The sequence below is a fragment of the Loxodonta africana genome, chromosome 4, assembly GCF_030014295.1.
Source record: "Loxodonta africana isolate mLoxAfr1 chromosome 4, mLoxAfr1.hap2, whole genome shotgun sequence".
Taxonomy (NCBI): Eukaryota; Metazoa; Chordata; class Mammalia; order Proboscidea; family Elephantidae; genus Loxodonta; species Loxodonta africana.
This window is the reverse complement of record NC_087345.1, coordinates 155,853,559-155,878,069: the sequence shown is the minus strand read 5'-3', so window position 1 is coordinate 155,878,069 and position 24,511 is coordinate 155,853,559. Positions and strand designations below refer to the sequence as shown.

Here is a 24,511-nt window from a genome sequence, read left to right as displayed (position 1 = left end):
CAGTGATTCTTACGAGATAAGAGTTGCACAATTGCTAGATACACAGCTGAGATGAGCCTGACATATCCACCTGCTACTGCCCAGCCAGTCACAGATACACTAACTTCCTATTTTTGTGATATCTTTCCAAGGGGGGGTCTGGATCTGTAAGTTTCTAGTTCTATCCAAAAAATCACAGATCTAGGTTGAGAATGACTGTTGTCTATACTCACAGCTGTGTTTATGAAAGACCACGACAAAGATTAGGAACATTTTCAAATCCAATAACATAATGTGCTGGTTTTTTTCCAGCCTTAGACTAAGACATTAAAGCTTGGTAACTTTACATCTATGAAGTACATATTTCTGTTTTGTTTATTCTAGTGTGAAGCACAGTGACAGTCTTCATCTGCCTTATTTCCAGCTCACTTTTGAAGAGGCAACCAGTATTAAAAAATTGGGTCATATACTGGAGCCCTGGTGGCACAGTGGTTAAGAGCTCAGCTGCTAACCAAAAGGTCAGCAGTTCGAATCCACAGGTCACTCCTTGGAAACTCTATGGGGCAGTTCTACTCTGTCCTGTAGGGCCTCTATGAGTCGGAATCAACTCGACGGCAACCGTTTTTTTAATATCCAAAGCTGATTATCAGTGACCATAAAAGAGAGGTTAGAACTCATGTACCTGAACCAGGTTGTAAGATAAAAACCATTCACAAATAAAATTTTGTTGTTGTTGTTTGTTGCCAAGTTGGCTTTGACTCATGGCCACCTTACGTGTAACAGAATGAAATGTTGCCCAGTCCTGTGCTATCCCCATGATTTTTTATACGTTCGAGCCCATTGTTGAAGCTATTGTATCAATCCATCTTATTGAGGGTTTTCCTCGTTTTCACTGACCCTCTACCAAACAGGATGTCTGTCCTTTCCTAGGAATTAGTTTTTCCTGATGACCTAAATTAGTACATACAGTGCATTCCTCTCACCAGAAAAAGAAATGTAACCATGGTACTTCATGTGCCATGGGTCATCTGACAGTTTAAGTTTGAAGTAACTACCTTCCAAATACCCAGTGCTAGAAGCTGGCTTCTTTCTGAAATCCAGGGTGCCAGTTAATATGATAGAATATCATTTATACTGGATCTTACTATATCTATGCTGGTAAAGACATAGTTAATAGAAACTTCTGGCTCACTTTAGTTTCTTTTTTTGGGAGAAAGGATGTGGGAAAGAGCAGGGTATGAAGGGGTTGGAAGTAAGTTACCCTTGCACTTAGACCCTCTACGTCATTCCTGCCCTCCCACTGCATATTCTTCCTATATATATGTCATTTTTAATTCATTAATATGCTACTTGAAAGTCATAGTTTAGCATAGTCACTTGAAGTATCCCTTCTGCCTTAAAGTCTTTGCACACCCTGGACATTGTCCTGAGAGTTCACTTCCCACTTCGGAACTCAGATCCAATGTCATTTCCTTAAGAAGGCTTCCCTGACTGTGGTCCTTTCCCTGCGAACACTTAGCTCAAATTGAAATTACATGTTTGTTACATGTTTGTGTGATGATTTGATATGTATCTCTTTCACCCCACTAGACTGGACACTTCATTAGGCGGAGGCTCATGGGACTGGATTTGGTTTTGCTCACTGTCAAATTCTGCCTATTAAGCATTTGTTGAACCAATAAATAAATGTGGATGAATGAACGAATTTCCTCATAGCTTTTTGCGTATAATCAGTTGTTCTTATCTCTCTTTCCTTCACCACTGCCTTCCAACTCTCCTTAAATCCAGTAAACTATTTTATTCCTGTGCAGAATGAAAATGGAAATGTAAGTAGAGATAACGATGCTAGATAAACTTTAGCATTGGATAACTGGCTAACTCTGTGGATGCATTATCCACTCAAAGTGGCAGACTCATTCCCATCAAGCATCCTACCCTTGATTTAATTTAGCATTCACTGTGCATTTAAATGCCAATCACTGTACAAGCTGCTAGACCAGGAGAACCAATAGCGAGCATGAAAAAAGATCACCAAACTAGGAGTCAAGGGGCCCATATTCTCCTTACTTCATCCATTGTTGACCAGCTTTGTCGTCTCAGACATACATACCACTTGTATCTGTGAACCATAACTTCTCTGCCCATAAAATGAAGATGGTCAGACTAATCTCCCACCCCTCAGGATTATTGTGGAGGTTATTTACAAACTGTAAAGTGCTCTGTTGTTATTTCCTAACTCTACAAGCCAAATGGAGATGTGAGGGACTGCAAACCAGCTCTAATGCAGAGGTCCAGGGACTTTTCCCAGACCTAGGCCTGTGCTTCCAGGTGATGACTTAGGTAAATTATGCCAAAGCTTCCTATGAGATGAAGGATGGGAGACTTTTGAAATAACTAATGCAGCAACAAGATCATCTTCAGTCCTTCTGATTTGCAAACACTGTTCATGTGATGTTCTTCTTTCTAAAGAAAAACCATTTCACATTTTCTTACTGACATTTTCCTGTGATGACTTCGTTAATAGCTGGTGTCATAAAAACTATCAGCCCTAACTGAATTTCTTGAGGGTGTGTAAAACAGAAATTGTGGTTTCTGGCCAGACCTTAGGCTAAAATAAGAAGTAGGTGAAGTTCATCTTTGGAGTGATCATCCCCTCTCTTCTCTGGTCTCCTTTCCTTTCTGTCTCCAGTTACATACACAAACATACACACTTTCCCTTTCTTGTCAGTCCAATGCGTGGTGGGGAAAGACCTAACAACCTCTTTCCCATTAGGATGTAAGTGATCCAGAGGAAGTAGGTACTACCCATGGACTCTTATTCAGTGGGCCCTGGCCTGACTGGAGAGTTGACTGATAGACTGTTAGTGCCTCAAGGGCAGGCAGTGTGTCCGTTTCTCTCACTGCTGAATCCTTGGCAGATAGGATGGGACTTGGCATATAATGAGTGTTCAATAAAGAGTTGTTAAATGAAGTGACAGTTTAGGGGAATCACTGGTGTGAATATTTTTCTCTTCCTCCCCTGTCTCCCTTGCAGTTTCTATATTTGTACCTTTTAGCACATGTATCAAGTCTCATCAGGTTTTAATCATAGAATTTCATCTATCGGCCTGGATGTGGGGGCAGTGTCTTGTGAAATCGGGGTCTTCTTGAGACTGTGAAATCATTCCATAATGGCAGCCACTTACACATAAGACAGGTCCTGAGAAAAACAAATTTTTTGCGGGGAGGGGGGAGGTAAATTTTACTGTGTTTTAGGTGAAAGTTTGCATTGCAGAGTAGTTTTTCATTTAAAAAATTTACACACAAATTGTTTTGTGACATTAGTTGCAATCCCCGCAATGTGTCAGCACTCTTCCCCTTTCCCTTTCCACTGTGGGTTCTTGGTGCCCATTCATACAGTTTTCCTGTCACTCCTGCCTTTTCATCTTTGCTTTCAGGCAGGTGTTGCTTATTTGGTCGCATATACTTGATTGAACTAAGAAGCACATTCTTCATGTGTGGTATTGTTTGTTTTATAGGCCTGTCTAATCTTTGGCTGAAATGTGACTTAGGGAGTGGCTTCAGTTCTGAGTCAGCAGGATGTCCAGGGGCCACAGTCTCGGGGTTCTTCTAGTTACCATCAAACCAGTAAATCTGGTCTCTTTTTGTGAATTTGAACTTTGTTCTACATTTTTCTCCTGCACCACCCAGAACCCTCTACTGTGATCCCTGTCAGAGCTGCTGGTGGTGGTAGCCGGGCACCATCTAGTGTTTCTGGGCTCAGACTGGTAAAGGCTGTGGTTCTTGTGGTCCATTAGTCCTTTGGACTAATATTTTCCTTGTGTCTTTGGTTTTCTTTATGAAAAAAACAAATTTTTCCCCAAGACTTTTAGCAACTGGATAGCACACATACTATATGTAAGTGTGACCACGACAAGGATAAGGTGAAATGTCTTTGCTATGGTGCCATGGAACTCAGCAAGTGGACCATCAAGCAATGGCAGAGGGGAGGAGATGATTCCTACAGCCACAGGGTGCTACTAATGTATAGAAAACTATTTTCATGAGACAGACTCATCATTTGATACTTCTCTCTTAGTTTTTTGTGGAATATTTTTTAAAAAGAAAAATAAACGCTTCGTAAATTAGAATGTTGCAATCCAATAGTATGTTCCAACTCATGAATGTTTTTCTTTAGAGTTCATTTGGAAACATTTCAGTCAGATTGTTAGGATTATTACTTTATGGGATAAAATCATGCATTTTTTTCCAAACATTTCTTCCTCAACTCATAACCTTCCTCTCAGTAATATTTTGCATGTTGCAATAAAAAAGCAAGGAAGAAAGGCAGCCTCTGTCTATTTTTAGATTAACACTTTTTGCCAAACTCAAGGAGACTTATCTAAATTCCTGCTTCCCACAGACGTGAGCTGCTTTTCCAGGGCCAAACATGTAGGCTGATTTCATAACCCACTTTCAAGTGAACATTGCCATATTTACATACCATCTTCAGCCCTATCACTTTACAAATTAATTTTAACTCTGGAATTTCTCTTAGTATTTTTATTGGATGAAAGTCAGCAGACACTAGGTGGGCCCTGGTAAAGAGGTATACCAGATATCTTAGTTATCTAGTGCTGCCATAATAGAAATGCCACAAGTGGGTGGCTTTAGTGAACAGAAATTTATTTTCTCACAGTTTAGGAGGCTGGAAGTCTGAATTCGGGGTACTGGCTCTCTCTCCGCTCTGGGAGAAGACCCTTGTATCTTTTTACTTTCCATTCCTAGGTTCCTCGGTGATCATATGGCGACTATCTTACCCTTCGTTTGTGCTTGCTTCCTTAATCTGTTTTTTATATCTCAAAGGAGATCAATTTAAGATACCCTACACTAATACTGCCTCATCAACGTAACAAAGAAAACCCATTCCCAAAGGGGATTATAACCACATGTATAGTGGTTAGGACTTACAACACATATTTTTGGGGCGCAAGTCATAACACTTGGAAATTTTCAGTCATCTCAAAAGCACTTGGCAAGGGACTTAGTAGGAATGGCGTCTGAACAGTCATGGGACGGGCCTGGAGGAGATGCAGCGAGCCATGAGCATCAGTAGTGCCAAGACAGGAGCTGGAAATCTGTGGCCCATGTGAGCCAAAGCTGAGTCTGGAAGTGAGCAGGTCTGATGGACAGGTCTGGTTAAGCCAGTGAGAAAGGCAGAAAATGACTCTTCCAAGATGGAGGCAAGAGGAGATCCAGAAGCTGCAAGAGCAAGGCTGAGTAGAAAAGCAAATTCTACTGAGCTCTTGGCTTTTCCATCCAGAGAACCTTAATGAATAGTGACTTATCCAAAGTCGTTCAGAAGCCAGTGACAAAGTGAACTGAGATGTAAAATTCCTAACTTTTTGCTTCCCATTCAGTAATTTTCGCTTGAAATAAACACTGCATTTAAGAAAGGGCTACAAAGATTTTAGAAAGATTCAAGGAGGGACAATTTACAAACTAAAAATGGCCTGCATGCAAATGTTTATAGTGACTTTCCAAAAACTGGCAACAACTCAAATGTCACAAAAGAGATAGATGAACAAACTGTGGGCCATCCACACAGCAGAACACTACTCACCCAACAGTAAAAAGAAACAAACTATTGATACATACAACACCATGGATGAATCTCAAATACATCATGCAAGTGAAAGAAGCTAGACCCAGGAAATCTAAGTACTCCATTTATATGACAGTCTAGAAAAGAGATCAGTGGATCCCAGGGACTAGGAGTAGGGGAGGGCTTGACTGTAAAGAGGGATGGGGGACATTTGGGGATAATGGAACTCTTCTATATCTTGACTGTGTGGTTGTTACACAGTTGTGTGCAAAAACATGCTGAGTGAAATAAGTCAACCACAAAGGGAAAAATATTGTCTGATTCCACTTATATGAAATATCTAGGATAGGCCAGTATAGAGAGACCAGAGTTTATTAGTGGTTATGAGGGGCAGATGGGAAAGAGGGGAAAAGGGAGACTCATTGCTCAGGGGACATTGGCTTCTGTTAAGGATGATGGGAAAATTTGGAAATAGGTAGTTGTAGTGGTTGATCAATACGATAAACATAACTAATGTCACAGCATTGTACGCTTGAAGAATGTTGACATGACAAATGTTTTGTTACATATATGTTTACCGCAATAAAAAAAAAACTCAGATCTGAACACTAAAAAGGATGAAATTTACTGTATATAAATTATATTTCAATTAAAAAAAAATTTTTTTAAGAAAAAATAGCCTGAAGATATGTTTCTGGGAGGAAGTGTGGTAAGAGTATGGCCTCAGCAGCTAGATTGCCTGGTTTAAAACTTGGTCTTGACACTTACTGGATTTAGGCTCTCTGTACCTCATTTTCTTCATTTGTGAAATATGAGTAATAAGAGTATCTACCTCTTGGTATTGTTCTAAGAATTAAAGGAGTTAATATATTTAAAATGTTAGCTTTTATTTGAAATGTCTTTGCACAATCATTCAGCATATCCTCAGGATAAATTCTTAGAAGTGAAAATATTGTGTTAAAGGGCATACACAGCTAAATTTTCATATATTTATCAACAAACTAACTTCCAAGAAAATTGTACCAATTTATGTTCCTATAAATACAGAATATGAGTTCTTGGTCTTCTAGTCCTTACCCAACACTGCCTGGTACTAATCTTTTTCAACTTTTCCAATTTGAAAGGTCAAAAATGATATCTTATTTTTCCTTTTATTTGTATTCCTTTAATGACTAGTGATGGTGAACATCATTTAATGTATGTATTGGTCATAGGGGAGACCCTGGTGGCGTAGTAGTTAATTGCTACGGCCGCTAACGAAGAGGTCAGCAGTTTGAATCTGCCGGGTGCTCCTTGGAAACTCTGTGGGGCAGTTCTACTCTGTCCTATAGGGTCTCTATGAGTCAGAAATAGGCTCAACGGCAGCGGGTATTGGCCATAGGTGTTTTTTTTATGTGAAGTGCCTGTTTGTAACCTTGTCCTTTTTTTATTGGAATGTTTGTGCTTTTAATCATTAATTTATAATAATTTGTTATATATTAGGGATGATAATATTTTTTGCTAGATGTTAGACATCCTTATAATCATTGAAAAATATTAATGTTTGGCAAGGCATCTATACTGTAAACATTTTTCCCCCTGCGTCTTTCATTTCTCTTTGAACCTTGCTCAGATTTTTTGCTAAAGAAGTTTAAATTTTAAAATTCCTTGGTGATTTTTACATTTTTGTCAGGTTTTAAGTAATCATAATCTTTTCATACAATTATTAGTTTTGCATCCCCATGCTTCTCATTTATTTGGAAGTTCTTTGTGGCAACTCTCATTGTCCAGAATTATTCTGAAATACAACGAACATATTTGCTGGCATTTTAGAATCCCTGGGTGGTACAAACAGTTAATGTGCTTGACTGCTAACCAAAACATTGGAGGTTCGAGTTCACCCAGAAGCACCTTGGAAGAAAGGCTGGCTGGTGATCTACTTCCAAAAAATCAGCTGTTGAAAACTATGGAGCACAGGTCTACTCTGACACACATTGAATCACCATGAGTTGGAATCAACTCAATGACAACTGTTCTTTTTTTTTTTTTAATGGCATTTTAGCAACGGTCTTAGCATTAGTATGTTTTCTAACAAGCTAAATGAGTAAGAGGTAAGAAGAAGGTACCGGTAAGAAGGAAACTTTTTTTTTTTTTTAATGGCATTTTAGCAACAGTCTTAGCATTAGTATGTTTTCTAACAAGCTAAATGAGTAAGAGGTAAGAAGAAGGTACCGGTAAGAAGGAAACAAGTCAGAAAAGCTTACTTAGCTTATGAGATGTAGGTGCTTGAGCGGCCACTTCCCACATAGAACAATTCTGGGTGATTCTTTAATTCTGTCACCTCTCTTCCTGTTGCCTTCCCGTTCTTGTAGGAAGTTTCCACTCTCTCGGTCCTCACTGCGCCCTGCCCACCTCACCCCAAACCTCAAATTCACACACAAAACAAAGCTGATCTTTTCAAGTAGAACTTCTTCCAACTCTAAAATTTCCTTCGTAGATTAGTGAAATCAGACTTGACAACCCAAATACCACGTTAAAAGCTTGGCTCTTCTTCCTAATTTAAAAATAACAATACTGGAGGAAACAAATACGAAACACTGGTGTAAGACATCTCCCATAGCCTTACTTTTTTAGAGTTATTTTTACTTTCTGACTGATCCCGCGATCATGCTAATGTCCTCTTTTTGTTTCCTTAGAAGTATTCCGTTTCTCCATCAAAAGCCAAAAGGAATATAAACTATGTTCCTCAGGCAATGTGAGGCGATAAGCAAGACCTCCAAAATTTTGAGGACTTTTTTTTTTGATTGAGGGGAAAGAACAGGTTTTATTTGCCAGATACACATTTCTTCTAGAAAAGAGACCGTTAAGTGTCTGTGTACAGAGAAAGACAAAGTGGGTTATTATATTTTATTTTGTTTGTTTTGAGAATCTGACTTTAAGACGTTTCTGTAAGAAAAGAAGGTAAACATAAGGTAATGGCCTGTTATCACAAAGTGATGGAGAAAGTATACACAGTTATGAATCCAAATGTCAGCACCAAAATTAGATTATCATTTAAACTCTTAAGCACTGAAGTATGCATGGTTTTAAGAAAAGTATTGTTTGTGTATGTGTGTGTGTATCTCACATACCAAACCACCAAACCCGTTGCCACTGAGTCAATTCTGACTCCTAGAGACCCTATACAACAGAGGAGAACTACCCCATAGGGTTTCCGAGGAGTGGCTAGTGGATTCAAACTGATTAGCAGCTGAGCTCTTAACCACTGTGCTACCACATAGTGCTTATCAAAACCAATCACATATTTTAGAGAAACATATTGGGCAGGAACTCAAATCATCAATTCTTTCCCCCTAGAGAGATCTGAGAATGTTAAAGTTTTGAGCATAAATATTCTGGCGTTTTCCAGCAGGCACAATACCAAGGTAGTGTCTCAAAAGACAAACATGCTTTTGTGGTAGATAACTGTTTTCTTAGTCTCTGAATAACTGTGGCCACATTTTCATGAAGAAAATTGTGGACTATTTTGCCAGTTATTTTATTTTTCCAGAGTAGGAAAATCCCTACCTTAAGACACAGGAGTTAAAGTTCCCAAAGGAAAAGCCCTCTTCCTCATCATTGTTCGATTGTAATGACAATCTAGTTGTGATGCAGTCAAAACCCTACTGGTTCTATATTACTTTCTAGAATCTGGAGCCTTTGTGTGTGTGTGTGTGTATCTGTCTCAAGACCTTCAAGTGCATATGCAAAAATCTGGCAGAATCTAACTATGGTTTACATTAACCTGTCTTAATAACTGTCTTACTCTCCCCATTTCTTTTATCTTTAGTGTATTATTTCATTATTATTTATTCTCCTATTTAACAGGCATTTATGAACTCCCTGCGCTGCATCTGGTACTGAGGATGCAAAGATAATTTCTTTTTTCACTTATCCCAACCCATAATCTATTACCATCAAGTCAATTTTGACTCATAGCGACCCTCTAGGACAGAGTAGAACTGCCCCATATGGTTTCCAAGGCTGTAATCTTTATGGAAGCAGACTGCCACATCTTTCTCCTGCGGAGCGGCTAGTGGATTCAAATTGCTGACCTTTCGGTTAGCAGCCAAGCACTTAACCACTATGACACCAGGACTCCTTTCTAACTCGTACCATTCGTAAAATATTGAAGATAAAATACACAGACATAAAGAAAGATCCCTGCTCCAGAAGCCTTACAGCCTTGTTCTCTTAGTCATTTCCGGAGAGTCTGTTCTTAAAATTCATATATGTATATACACACACACATATACATAAAATGTCTAATCCTAATATATAAATAGTTCACTTTATTCTGAGCCAGGAACAAAGCACATAAGTCTTGAATCAGTTTTCACGCAGCTCTGCTATCTGCTGTTGTGTCAGAAGATATGGATTCAGGCCGTGGGCCAGCTGTGCTACACTTGTCCAAATCCTGGAGCCCCTGACTATGCAGGAAGCACAGTGGTCACGTTTCTTCAAATCAGTGGCTCTTTTTCCTCTGACACGGCAAAAATGCACTGGTAGCTTGGAAGAGGCAATGTAGCAGAAAAAATAAACGTGAAAATAGTTGGAAAAGTTGAAATTTTGATATAATTTATCACTTTAATTTTACAAATTGGTAGACTTAGAACTTTGGCTTCTAATTTCAAGGATTTAAACCCCTGCACAATATGATTTTACTCCATGAGCCATAGTTGGCTAAGTCATAACCCTTTTCTAAATGTGTTCTTTAATCTCACTATTACAGAGGTCTTTAGATGACCTGTGTTTGACTGACTTGAATGTTAGCATATACATCTTTCTAAATACGGAGATTTGGAGTATATCATGGGCCTATTGTCAGAATCTGATTCTGTACCTATAAAATATATGACAATTTGACTGCAGTTTTAACCCTAAAAATGTGGGTCCATTTTTTTTAAAACAAAAATTTTGATAATTATCGTGACTTAAGTTGGGTTCCAAGGAGCCCTGGTGGCACAACGGTTAAGCGCTTGGCTGCTAACCAAATGCTTGGCAGTTAGAAACCACCAGCCGCTCCATGAGAGAAAGATGTGGCAGTCAGCTTCTGTAACAACTACCACCTTGGAAACCCTACGGGGCAGTTATACTCTGTCCTATACGGTCACTATGAGTTGAAATCCACTCAAAGGGTGGTGGGTTGGGTTTGGGGGTTAGTCTGGGTTCTCTTAGAGCCAACCTTGAGACAAGGAATGAGTTCAAGCAGTTTATATGAAAACCGATGCCAGGAAACACTGGTAAAGGAGCAGTATAGACAGACATGGAAAGGAAGGATGCCAGTAAAAAGAATATTACCAAGCAGGTTGCCACTGTGAGCGGCTGGGGCTTAATCTGGCTGGGGAGCTCTGAGGACAGAGAAGAACATGCCTCAGAGCTATCCCACTTCACGGGCAAGGAAGCTGTGTAGTTTCTCATCTAATTCCCATCCATCATGGGCTGAGGGCCATTCCCAGGGTACTTCCTGCCTCCTTGGCCCAGCCAGGAGGAGCCCTCAGGAGGCGAATCATTGGTGCTTGCTGTCTGACGCTGTTCTCATGTGCTGGAAAGGTGAGTGTGAGGGAATGTGGCTACAGCTTGTTTTCCTGTACAAACTCCACTAAACTAATTTAATTCCTTGATTGGTTTTCCATTTGGAGTGGCCAAATAAGTTCCCATTTTCACTTCTGAATTACTAGAATTAACCAATTTTAACTTCAGCTGTTCTAAGTTTTCTTTTATGGCCATTATTTCTATCAAGTCCACTTTTCTCACACCTAAATTTAACTCTGTGCAGGTATAGCCATTGTCATGCTTACCTTGGTTTCTTTGCTTCCACCAGTATTCAATACCGTTACTGTACCTGTTGCCGTCATCTCAATTCTGACTCATAGCAACCCTACAGGACAGAGTAGAACTGCCCCATATGGTTTCCAAAGCTATAAATCTTTACAAGAGCAGACTGCCGTATCTTTCTCCATCAAAGTAGCTGGTGGGGTCAAACCACCGGCCTTTCAGTTAGCAGCCGAGTGCTTAACCACTGTGCCACCAGGGCTCCTTCCAATATTCAATAACCATCATGAATTAGATTAAGAAACACAACCTTATCTATATATTTGGTAATCAGTAAAATAATTGTGAGCATTCCCGCTTCAAAAATCCAAGGTCACTGTGTTACACAGCGTTGCTGTAACTCGGCTGCACCTCCTCGTGTGAACTTCAGTGAGTTTACATTTAGTCTCACTAAGCCTCAGTTTTCAGGAGGCCTGGTGGTGCAGTGGTTAAGTACTTGGCAGCTAACCTAACCGAAAGCTTGGCAGTTCAAACCCACTAGCCACTCCTCAGGAGAAAAGACCTGGTGATCTGCATTCTTTAAGACTACAGCCTTGGAAACCCTATGGGGCAGTTTTACTCTGTCCTGTAGAGTCGCTAGGAGTTGGAATCAATTTGCGGCACAGAACAACAACAAACCTCCTTTCACTTATCTGCAAAATTGTGACAGTAGTTGAGAGGCTTCCTAACTTCTTGTTAGGAATCAATTAAGGTAAATCATTTAGAAGAATGCCTGGCCTAAAGTAAGCACTCAGTATATGTGACTTATTATTATTATTTAAGATTATTATGATTTTTCATTTATTCCATACACCACTGATCACTTTGCCAACAGTTGACTCACTATCCCCACTAGCACATAAAGAGCAAATGGTTGTGTCAAAATGACAGTTAAAGTGTCCCACTTCAGGGATAACACTTGCCTCATACAGTTATTGCAGGAAATAAATAAAATAAGGTGTGTTAAGAGCCTGGTACATAGTTGGAACTAAGTATATGCTTTTTCCCTTTTGCGTTTCTTGGGAAAGTTGCTTGGAGTCTGGGGAAGAGGAGAAATGATGTGATGATGAATTCTAAGCATTTCTAGAAGACTGGTTTTCTTGAGTCCAGAAGGGTTTGAAATGTACTGATTTATGTGTCATATTGAGTTGGCTGGAGCCCTGGTGGCGCAGTGATTAAAACACTAGGCTACTAACCAAACGGTCAGCAGTTTGAACCTACAAGCTACTCCGTGGGAGAAAGATGTGGCAGTCTCTTCCATGAAGATTTACAGCCTTGGAAAACCTATGGGACAGATCTACTCTGTCCTACAAGGTCTGTCCTACAAGGTCACTGTGAGTCAGAATCAACTCCGGCGGCAGCGGTTTGGTTATTTTGTTGGTCATAGTGAAGCACCAATACGCCTTCCAACATGGCTTAAGGGAGGTGCGATTTGTTGTTCTTATTTTATGCCTCTCACTCTGAAATCAGCATTTCAAAATGGTCTATGTGCTATTTATGATTACGAGCTTGATTATTTCTATAAAACTTGTGTGGGTATTTTGTGTTTTTGTCTTTTTTAGATTTACTTGTGGGCGCATTTGGAACCGGAAAAGTAGTTGTTTACAGGTATGTGGTTGGTGGTACGCAAGTGCTCTAGTTGTTTCAAATGCTTTTCCTGTTTTTTTTGTTGTTGTTGTTAATTTTGCCTTAAAGAGAATATCCCAACTATTTATTTTGGAGAGTACTTAGATTCTCTTTTTTAAGTTTAGAGTTAGTTTTGCTCTTTCTCTCTCTTTTCCCCTCTCTCTCTCATTCCTCTGTATTTTTATTCTCAAATCTCAGGACCAAACTTGCAGCCTCTCCCAACATATTGTTAAATAAGATTAGAACCTTAGCAGACCTTATAAAATGACCCACTTTTTAGTTGTTACTATATTTGAATTCTTCTCTTGCTTTGGAAATGCACTGAGATGTGCTTGCACAGAAGAGGTGCAGGGTGGGAAATGTTACTATCTACCCTGGCCTCTGCAAGCAACTGTGGACTCTAGCGTAAGGAATAGGCCAGGAACTGGCGGCCTTTAAAAGCAAGTATTAAATAGTGGTCTAAATGTGCCAGAAGTGGATTCAAAACCTGGCCCTTTCATACGCTCACCGATTTTTAATCTTAGAAAAGTTCCTATAACTCTCTGAGCCTCTGTTTTTTCATCTAGAAAGTAGAGAGAATGATACTTATTTGACAAGGTTATTTTTGTTATAAAGGTGAAGTGAGAACCTGTATATAAAGTACACCAATAGTAAATAGATAGTTTGTGCTCAAAAGCTTAGCTCCTTTCTCTCCTTTTGCCTCTTCCTTCTTACTTTCTCTTAAAAACAGTTTTATAGGCATTCAAGACACTAGGTCAATATACCGAGACAAAAGGCAGAGTGCACAGCTGGGAATAAGGAGCCTGGGTTTGCGATCAGCTGCTCACCTAAAAGGTTGGTGGTTTGAATCCACCCAGCAGCTCCACCGAAGAAAGGCCTGGCGAACTACTTCTGTAAAGATTATAGCCAAGAAGATGTTATGAAGCAGCTCTACTCTGCAACACCTGGGGTCACCATGAATCAGGGGCCGACTCAATGGCAGCTAATAACAAAAACAATACCTGAGTCCACCTGATATATAACACTAACTTAGCTCAATTCCCAGAAAGATTCAAAGTTGGGGTTCCTCAAATAAGTGAGATTTTCTTTATCAGTCCCAAAACAAACTCAAAGAGGGCTGATTTATATCAGCCACTCTCCATTTCAGCTTACACAGAATCAGCCAGTTGAAATTCTCAGAGTATCTGCTTTACGGGGCTTGTGTTTGTAGTGGCCATCAAAATGGACCACTCAGAGCTCCTGAAGCATAAATGGCTCATGGCCTCAGTTGCTATGCTCTGAATCCACCACCATGTTTATTCCGATGCCATGTTTTCCATGAACTACTGCTGGTCACTTACTGGGTGCAATAGGGATACACAGAACTCCTCTGCCAGGTGAGTTTGGCTCAAGGACCCGCTGTTGCCCTAGCTGGGACATTCTTATCTAACCCTCATTCTTTCCCTCACCCCTTCACAGCAGTCAGACCTGCATCGTAGTCTAAGAGCAGCCTGGCTCCCCCAGCCTCCCCTGCTCCCTCCTCTTTTTACGCATAGGTGTTTCGGTTTGCCCCAATAGATCTCTTGCGTGTCTAAGCCCATCTTGTCATCTGCTTCCCCAAGGACTGGAACTAACACCATATTGAAAACAACGTTATGTAACAAAGTACAGATAAATAGCATAAAGGAGTTTAGGAAAATTCCCAGTGGGCCCCACTGTGGTAATCATGAGATTGTTTAAAGTACTCCCCTAAACAACATTCTGCCCCAAGGCACAGTTCTTTTCTATCAGAAGAAAACTTATTCAGCATGGCATTGTTTTATGCTGTCATCTGCAGACTTTGGCTCCCAGCTTTAGGCTTGGAGCCAAGCTTTTGAAATTGCTCCGTTCTCTCCCCCATGACTTACTTTTTGGTCTGGTTACCCTCACCTGGATGGCTGGTGTGGAGTTTACATTAGTCCCTCTCCTCAACCTTGGCTGTGCATTAGAAATACCTGGAAAGTTTGTTTAAAATTCCAATGCCTGGGCCCATCCTCAGAGGTTCTGATCCAATTGGTCTGTGATGGGACTCAGGCACAGTATTTGTTCAAAAGTTCCCTGGGTGATTATACTGTGTGATCACGATTGAGAGCCACTGTTCTGTGTGAAGTACAGAAATATTCTGAAAACCCACTCTCATATGTTTAGCTAGATCTGCAAAGTTTGCCTAGAAAGTTATCAATTGAAATAAAAAATTATCAGTCTAGAAGGAGAAAAACTTCCCAGAATTCAGGTACTTACAGACACAGGTAACTATAGAATGATATATTTATTCAAGCATAAATGTAGATATACTAGCAGATCCCAGAGTGGTATTTCACAGCAATGTCTCCAGAATACCATGTGCCCACTCCATAAAGGAAGCAAGTTTGTGACACAGCTTTGCTTAAGGGGCCCACAGCATCCTTTATTTGTATTCATGAGCTACCAGATGTGTTTGGAGATCGTTAGTTGAGTCTGGTGCCCACCTGTTAATGCAGTCAGCAAAATTCTTGGCACAAAGGCTGGGAACATTGACACTGGCCTACAGAAATGGATTTCTATTTTCAGTGATGTAAGCTTCTGCCTGTCATTCATATGGTTCCTTAGAGCCCCACGTTTTCTCCCTGCAGAGCGAGGCCGGTTGTGACTGTAGACGCCCAGCTTCTGCTGAACCCAGTGATCATCAATCTTGAAAATAAAACTTGCCAGATTCCAGATTCGATGACATCTGTGGCCTGGTGAGTTAGTCCAGTGCTTCTCAAGCTCTAATGTGGATACAAATCACCTGGGCATCTTGTTAGACTGGAGATTTTTATTCATTAAGTTTGAGGTGAGGTCTGAGTTGCCGCATTTCTAAAGAGCTCCAAAAAGGTATTGATGCTGTTGGTCTAGGTGCCAACTTTGAGTAGCAGGGAGTTAGTCTTTTAAAAGGATCAAGGTTATGATGCTGACCTTTAGCTATTGACTTACCATATAGAGGCTATTTCTCCAATCTACAGGATGTGGGTGACATGAGAAGCATAAAAACGTTTGAGGAAATTGCCAGTGAATTAAATCTTAGAGATCTCATGACTTTTAGATTCTTAACATACTGATATAGATACACAATATTTTTACAAAATAAGAATATGCCAGAATACCTTGAACCTTGTATTTGCATATGATTATGCATAACACTTTTCAGACATATGTAATGGGTTTTTTTGTTTGTTTGTTTTAGAGTCAGGCTTGGGTTAAATTACTGGGTTTCCTGTGCTGAAAACAGATGTCAGTTTTGTAACTTAGCATGTACAATCAGACAGAAAGAAAACATTTTAAAAGTAGAGATTTCTGTCCCCTACCCTGCATTGTTATGGGCAACATCTCATCATCAGGAATGGAAGTAGATTTAAGGTTCCTTTGTCTAGGCTGTAGGAGAACATTGTTTAAGCGGCTTCTGAAAGTGTTCCATTCGAACCTTGTCAGTCATCTGGAGTGCTGCAAAATGGAAGCTACAAAATGGAACTCGATAAGTTAAGACAACTATCAAATAAGAAAATGCCATGTTACTCCTCAATATGTAGGTCTTCAAGGGTCATAAATCTGCCATATGAGGTAGTGTCATTAGCGTATCCTCTGAAAAGCCAACAAATAACTTGGAGTGTTGGAGTTTTTCCCTCGTTTTTCAGTAGTTTTTTTTTTTTTTTTCCAGTAGAGGGGGTCTAACTCAGACAGCATGTTTGGTTCCTGAGAATGTCAGAATGCAGAACAAACCAGCCTCAACCCAAAGAAGTTATTTCCAGCCAATTTCAGTGTGTGGTTGAAGACCTTTTGACAGGAGTTCATATCAGAGTCAGAACCTTTGAGGGTAGAGGGTGGGAAGGAAAGAGAACCCTGAAAAATTGGTTGAAAAACATCCCATTACTGGGAGCTCCCAATGCGGGGAGGTGTGTCTTCTACTTTAACAGCTTTCGAAAGTAGTTAGGAAATGCCCTGAGCACATTTTAAAATGGTTTAAAACCATAAAATACTATAATGAAAACCTGATCTGAGAAACTATGTGAAAGGGCCAGCATTTTTCCTTACCCTGGCATGATTAAATGAACATTTAATGGACTGTGAGAACTACTTGAGCGTGAATGTTAAGACTTGGTATTCCCGCCAACGGCCATAGGTTCACATGTTCACAAGTGAACGGGCATCTAGACAGAATTTTTAAAGTGTATATAGCATGCTCTGGTATAGAATATTGTTGTTTTGAACTAGATAAGTTTTTCTAAGGATTTTTAGTTTCATAGATATTTTTCCAAGCTTTAAGTGGCTTTAACAGATTATAGGATCTGTTTGGTCTTGTGGGAAGAATATTATTTTTTAACGAGAAAGTCTTTTTCCTGAGCCATTTTCTTGTTGCACTAAATCATATTATTAAGAAAAAATGCAATTTATTAAGTGGATAAATATATATCCCTGTCTAATTATTATTTGATTCTATTGCACATGTTTTCTGAAAGGTGTTTTTATGTTCACATCCAAAACTGATGATGGCCCAGGGTATCAGATGATGAAAAATAAATAGCTGGTTTAGTCTAGAATGTGCTTCTCGGATGCTTTTTTAATTTATTCTAAGAATTTAGCTTGCCTTCCCACAATGATTGAAAGGTATCTGTTAATTTTTGTTGCTGTAATTTTAGTCTGTATTTGATACAGCCTCATATTGTACATCTGAAAATGATCATATAAGCTCTAACTGGCAAATAATTCCTCATTCCCATCGATGTGGATTTCTGTGCCTTGCAAGCAGCTGTGTAGTTTTATAGAATATCTGCCATCGTCATTTATAAATGGGGAAAAAAAGAAAAGCCTGCTCAATAAATATTAATATCACCATATTAACCAATTAGAAAAATGAAGATAATTACTTGGTGAAAGTTTTTATTTTATAAATGTAAAAGTCAATAACCACCCACTTTTCAAATCTGAAAAACATTCTTCAGATACGTGAGACTTTATGTAAAACCTTTGTTATTTGCTATTTTTTATCATTAAAATAGGATTTAATTGGTTAGTTTGAAAAATGAATTGTTTTATACTTTCAAATCATGTTTCACGTTTATTTCATTCATATGTGACAATTAAGCACAGTTATATCATAGAATTATGTATTAGGCTAGAACTAGTGATAGAAGATTATGTAGTATGGGGGTCTGCCTGGCGACCATATCAGAACCATGGTAGACAAAACAGTTTTGTTTGGAATTTCTGTGAAGAAGGACCTGGGTTGATGCAGTGTTTTTGGTTCAGCTCAGACCTATTCAGACTAATGGACCACACTGAATATGAACATAAGTTATAGTTTCAGGTGTTAGTTCTAAATTCAATAACAGTTCACAGCTTTTCTTGACAGCCACAGTATACTTTTCATTTAGATGTAGACCACAAATCAAGAGTAGTCCTTCAGCAGATAACATCACTTTTTAATTGCATATCTTTTCACAAAAAGCAAATAATGTTGATGTTCATGCATTTATTTTTTTTTAATCTTATTCCTTTTGTTTTTTTTTGTATGTGTGTGTCTAGGTAATGCTGTATCTGACATTCTTGTAATTTCTGTACGTTGATATTCCAGTTACAAATAGGAATTTGTCTTATAAAAGCTAATGAGCTTTGACTAGGCAATATAATGGTCAACAGAAAAAAGGTCAATGGATGATTGTAACACATAGCCAAATACTTCCAAGAAAGTTGGACACAGAAAAAAAAAAAAAAAAAATCCAGTTTTGAAAGCCAGACCCGCTATAAAATTTAAAGATGTGATTAGCTCTTCATCTTTCTTGAGTAATTCGAATGAAGCAGAAGCGGGTTGGAATTCATGATTTCTCTGGGGAAATGGTATAAACACTTGTAATGGCATTGACATCTCAGGAAACTTTTGACTTAATGGTATGTGGCAAATTATTTACCCTGAAGGAAGACATTGACTGAGGTCATGGTGGATATATGAATCCCAGATGTGACACATTTTCATTATGGTTGACACAGGAAGCTGACACATAATTAAAGTATGTTTAGGGATTCTTTACTCCTTTTGAAATCTGTAGAAATATTCAAATCATACTATCGTATTTTACTAGTAAAAACTTTAAAGCTATCATTAACTCATATTTAAGCATTTTCGTATATTTTCACCTTCTTAGAAATGTGAAAAGGTTGAAATTGTTCAGGAGGGAGTGAGCACATTCAGCAAAGTCAGGCTGAGACAAGGTGCCACTTTTCATTCCTCCCACCGCCGTAGACCCAGCCCACATACAGGTCATCCTACAAGCCATGGCAGATGTTTCCTTGGATTGTGTTCAAGGCAGACCTTCTTTCTATTGTCTTTCTACCCCATATTATTATGCCTACCTAGTTTCAGACAGCCCTGTAAGCTCCTTATTTTCTTCCTTTCTCTCCTCCCTCTTCTAGTCTCTCTGTCTCAGTCCTCCCCCCACCGCAAGGAAGTTACTGCAGAATTCAGTCTCCTTTTGGAGAGAGTGGGTGATGCTGGCTTAATCATAATATCGTCCTCTCGTCTTCTTAGCATTAATTCCAAATTCTTTAACCTGACTTTCAAATCCCTGTTTCCTACTGGTGACCAAGCCAGCCTCACCTCCTATGGTTTCACCATCATGCTTTATGCTCCAACCACACTGAAGTTCTTTAGGTTCCTTAAATGATGTCATGTTTCTGCTCATCTCTAGGCCATAGCACTATCTGTTTCTTACTATACTGCCTACTTCTTCATTGCCTGGAACATACAAGATACTCATATGTATTTATTGAATAAAAAAACAAAAAAAATCCACTGCCATCAAGTCAGTGAAGGCAACAAGTAATTGATTAATTGACCTATTGATTCAATCAGTTAGTCTCTAGCAGTGTGTTCAAGTATTACCTTCCGATGTAATAATGTCTCCTGTCTTAATTGTTTTATGTTGTGTGTTGGGATATATCTATATCACACAAATATATATATGTGTGTGTATGTAATTAGAGAAGTACAAAAGAAAAAGGACATATTCATTTTATCATGGGTAAGGTAAAGGAATACTTCTATGTCCAATTCAAAACTTTATTAACGAATAAATCATCGACTATCATTTTTCGTAGCTTTGCTGTAACAGTGTGTGCATCGGTAGCAGGCCAGAGCATTTCAAACACAATAGGTGAGGATGTTTTCATTTTTACACTTTTTTTTTATACTATCCTAAGAAAATTCAATAATAAAAATTTCTCTGCACAGACAATGTATATCTAAAAAAGCCCTTTCTTAGTACCAAGATTTCTATTGCATATCTGGAACCTTCTAGATAAATATTATTTGATTAGTTGACATTCATATTATCTGTAAAAACATATGTAACTATGGAAAAATGACAATTTGTATTAAAAAATTATGAAAGCAGTTTTCTTTTATAGCTTGGGAAGTATTTTATAAGATTTTTTTCAGCCTATGTGTTGTTTTTGATCCCAACTATGAAAAAAATGTTTCCTGAATAAGCAACCTGAGGTGGTGATTCTTACCTCAGATAGAGCACTGCACTCACTGAATACTTTTCCTTTCCTGATTGTATTTACTTTTGTCTATCCTTCAGCCCTGACTGCTGAGGTGCAGTTAGATTCACTGAAACAAAAAGGAGCCATTAAACGAACACTCTTCCTTGACAACCATCAGTCCCATCTCATCTTCCCTCTTGTGATAAGACGGCAGAAAGCCCTCCAGTGCCAGGACCTTATCGTTTACCTTCGAGTAAGTGTTCAAGAAGTCACTTGTTTGGCCTCTAACACTCGAATCCAGATTCCAACCATTTTTCTCCACTTCCCTGTCACATTTGTCTACATAGATCCACATCTGTCTATTTTCATTTTCATGGGAGGAAACTGTAACTTAAGGTCGCACACTCTTCTTGACCGTTTCTTCAACTAACCTAACTATGCGTTGCTTCTAATTTCTAATGCTTCTTTTTGATTTGAAAAAATATCTCAGTAACAGTACTCAACTCAGGTGGCTTTCTAACTACCCCTACTCCACCAAAAACCTAAAATTTCAACACAATTTGAATTTTTATCCTACGTAAACTTGTTTTGTCAAATCTTATTAACATACATTTCAGAGGCAACTCAGGAAAACTTTTAGCGTTAACATTTAGGCATTCAAAGTTTTTATTAAAAAAAAATTTATTATATATTTTAAAGTAATTTTTTAATGAGAACTCCAAAACCCATCACAAAATTAAAAAGCCAAAACGTTTACGAAATAATGATCCATCTTCACCTTGCCAGTTGTAGAGTTGGTATCACTCTTTCTTATTTCATCCACTCCTTTAAGGGACTTTAAGCAAGGGGAAACCTGGGGAAGGCCAAATGTTCACCAACACACTCTAGAATGAACAGTTGGGTACAGTGACCCTTGTATCTTATTGTGACCTCGACTGGCACACAACTGAAGGGAGACCTGCCGGCTACACTGTCTGAGGTAGTCCTGTATGCTTAGTGCTTCCTGCTTGGTGCCACCCCTCACCCATGGAGTTCTGTTTCTTTTTCAGAGGGAACTTCAAATGTGCTGAAGATGTTTTAAAGTTCATACAAGCCAGAGCTTAGTGTAAAGAGATAAGAGAGTTAAGATGTTTTCTCCCTCTGAGCTCAGGAAGACTCACACATTCTGCCAACTTCATGAAAATAAAATCCTAATTCATGATACTTTTAAGGGTGTTCATTGTATGTAATTATAATTTTTAACTTTGCAACTTGACCGATTCTGTGTGAATTGTCTGCGGAACCTGAAGATTTTCTCTGCAAGCATATTCCAATGAAGCCACAGCTCTAAACGTCTTCATCTCTGAACATATATTAATTATGGTGTCAGCGTATACTACGTAAATCAGCACGTCTAAGCCTGCTGCAGTGATAAGAACGTCATCATTCACTTTCATTGACTAAAGTCAAATGTTGTCTGCCTTTCACAGACTTAACATCTTGCAGCCATTTCACGAAGCCTTTCTTGAGTTTATGATTATTTTTCGTAGGATGAAACTGAATTCCGAGATAAATTATCTCCAATCAACATTAGTTTGAATTACAGTTTGGATGAATCCATCTTTAAAGAAGGCCTGGCAGTGAAGCCAATACTGAACTACTACAGAGTAAACGCTGTTAGTGAGCAGGTAGGTTTGTTCTCAAGCAGGCACCCAGTGTTGATTGTTTGACCTTGAGACTAAAGCCAGCTCTTTTTGTTTGCATTCCCACACACAAACATGTAGCAGTTGGGAATTTTCCCTAACATGTTTCCTGAAACACTGCATCGTTGTGTTTTCGGAAGTCCTTCCCTTTGTGCAACCAAGATTTAATTTGTTCAAAATGTGGCTGTAATGGAAGCAAGGCAGCCCGTAATCCTCAAAACATTGCCAGAGTAACATTCTTTATAGACGTTTGAGGATGAATTGGAGTTGGGCTATTATGTAAACTAGCCTTTATTGAGAGGTCACTGGGTTACATAGGGTGTATATATAGCTAGGGAGAATCACGTGTAGTGAAATGAAAGCCTTGGTTTCATTTGTGGAATTTTTAGTTACTTTCAAGAAAAAGGGATATGGTTCAAGTTTTCCAAGATATTCCTGATGCATGTTTTGCACGACACAGGCTCACATCCTGGTGGACTGTGGAGAAGACAATATATGCATTCCTGTCTTGAAGCTGTCAGCTAGACCGTAAGTTTAAATAAATAAACTTGTACATTAGATCTAACGAGATACAGGTGTTTATGTAAAGCTTCTCTGGAGAAAGTATACCCTTCCGACTGCTACAAAAAAATACACTGCGTGAAATTCTTGAGCTTGGCTACACTTTGGGTAAGCCTGAGGTTTGGGTCAGTTCTTTGTCCCTGGTGTCAAGTGACACACCCTAAGATTCCTGCCTGGGCCGTTTCATCTTTCAGCAAATGTGAAAAAAAAATTTTTGTTGTTTTTTTCTTAAAAGTAAACTTGTCCATTGAGCGGCTCAGGTTCTACTTGCTTACATGCCCCCGTCAGGTAGGCAAAGGATGCAGGCAGCCTGGTTCCATCTACGCTTCAGCCAGGCCGTTTTTTGCAGCACCTCAGGACAACTCCAGTAATCTCAAAAGCACCCTTAAAGTTATCAAAACAAAATCATTTTAATTTACTGAAAAAAATTTTTTTTTAACTGGCACTTCTTGGAATAAAGCAGAAAATGTACTGCTTTTTGTTCCCAAAAGAAACGAGACTAAGGTAAAACATCCGTTGGTGGAAAGAGCAGCTCTGTGCGCCTCTCTCTCCCAGGAACTATCTTACTGCCCGTGTTTGGAATCTGCTCACCTCCCAAGGGGACTTTTCCCAAACTTCACAGTTTAGCAGGTGTCAAAAGCAATAGCTTTGAGTCAGGGTCAGAAGTGAAACAGGCATTTCCAAATGTTGGTTCAATTTGAAGTTTGAAGTGAATCAAATTTCTTCCAAACCCTCTCTCAGCTATTTAAGATCTATTTTGCTACCTGTTTCTTGCCTGTAATAGTCTACTTTTTGTTACATGTCTCCCCCTCTTACTTTCTAAATCATCCCCCCATCAATTGCTCATTTTCCTCCAAGTAAATGTTTTCAGCGATGTACCAGAACTGCCTCGTACTAGCTGATGGGCCAGTTGTTAACATTGCAGGAATTTTTGCTAGCAAGCTGTGAAGTTAGACTTCATATAAAGGAGGATTTACACCTTTGAAATGGGTAAATATTACAAACCAGGGTTGTTATTGTTTTTTGGGGGGTTGTGGGGGACTGGTTGTTAAACATTTACTTATACAGCACCAGGTGAATGGTGTCTGTCCTTGCCATTCAGAGATGGTTCCTTGAACACTTCCCACCATCCACTCCTGATGATCCACCTTCTTTTCGTCTCCGTTTTGTATTCATCATCCTCCTTTTTCTCCCAGAGAAGTACTTAAAAGTATCTGCGAAGTCAGAGAAGCATAATCCCTAATGATTCTTTTTGAACTGCTTTTCTAGAGATAAGGATCAGGTAATCATTGGGGATGAAAATCACCTTATGCTCATAATAAATGCAAGAAATGAAGGGGAAGGAGCCTATGAAGCTGAACTCTTTGTAATGATACCAGAAGAGGCAGATTATGTTGGGATCGAACGCAGCAACAAGGTAATGCCTGCCAATTATTTGAAGTTATAGAGAGCTGGGTGTATTTTTGAAGTCAAGTAAATGTTAAAGTAGGGCCATCTTAGAGAAGGGTTTCTTCCTAAATAAAAGAGGACAAAATGGTACTTTGTTAAACATGATAGAAATGAGCCAAGCAGAGGCATGGACTTAAGCAGTGTGAATGTCCTTCTCTGCTATGTTGTTCTTGTTGGCAGCTACCATTGAGTCAACTCCACCCAACTCACGGCAAACCCATGCGTGTCATAGTAGAACTGTGCTCCGTAGGGTTGTCAGTGGCTGGTTTTTCAGAAGTGGATTGAC

General features: G+C 39.1%; 1 protein-coding gene across 2 annotated transcripts in view; it reads left to right on the top strand.

Annotated features, from left to right (window-relative positions):
- ITGA8 (integrin subunit alpha 8) overlaps nucleotides 1-24,511 on the top strand; it is a 228,174-nt gene that overhangs the window by 101,308 nt on the left and 102,355 nt on the right. For both annotated transcript variants that reach the window (XM_064284887.1, XM_064284886.1), the window contains exons 14-20: nucleotides 12,958-13,003; nucleotides 15,652-15,759; nucleotides 20,147-20,202; nucleotides 20,632-20,786; nucleotides 22,063-22,200; nucleotides 22,676-22,743; nucleotides 24,046-24,193. In XM_064284887.1, coding sequence (XP_064140957.1) covers nucleotides 12,958-13,003; nucleotides 15,652-15,759; nucleotides 20,147-20,202; nucleotides 20,632-20,786; nucleotides 22,063-22,200; nucleotides 22,676-22,743; nucleotides 24,046-24,193 — 719 coding nt within the window. The remainder of the gene's footprint in view (nucleotides 1-12,957; nucleotides 13,004-15,651; nucleotides 15,760-20,146; nucleotides 20,203-20,631; nucleotides 20,787-22,062; nucleotides 22,201-22,675; nucleotides 22,744-24,045; nucleotides 24,194-24,511) is intronic.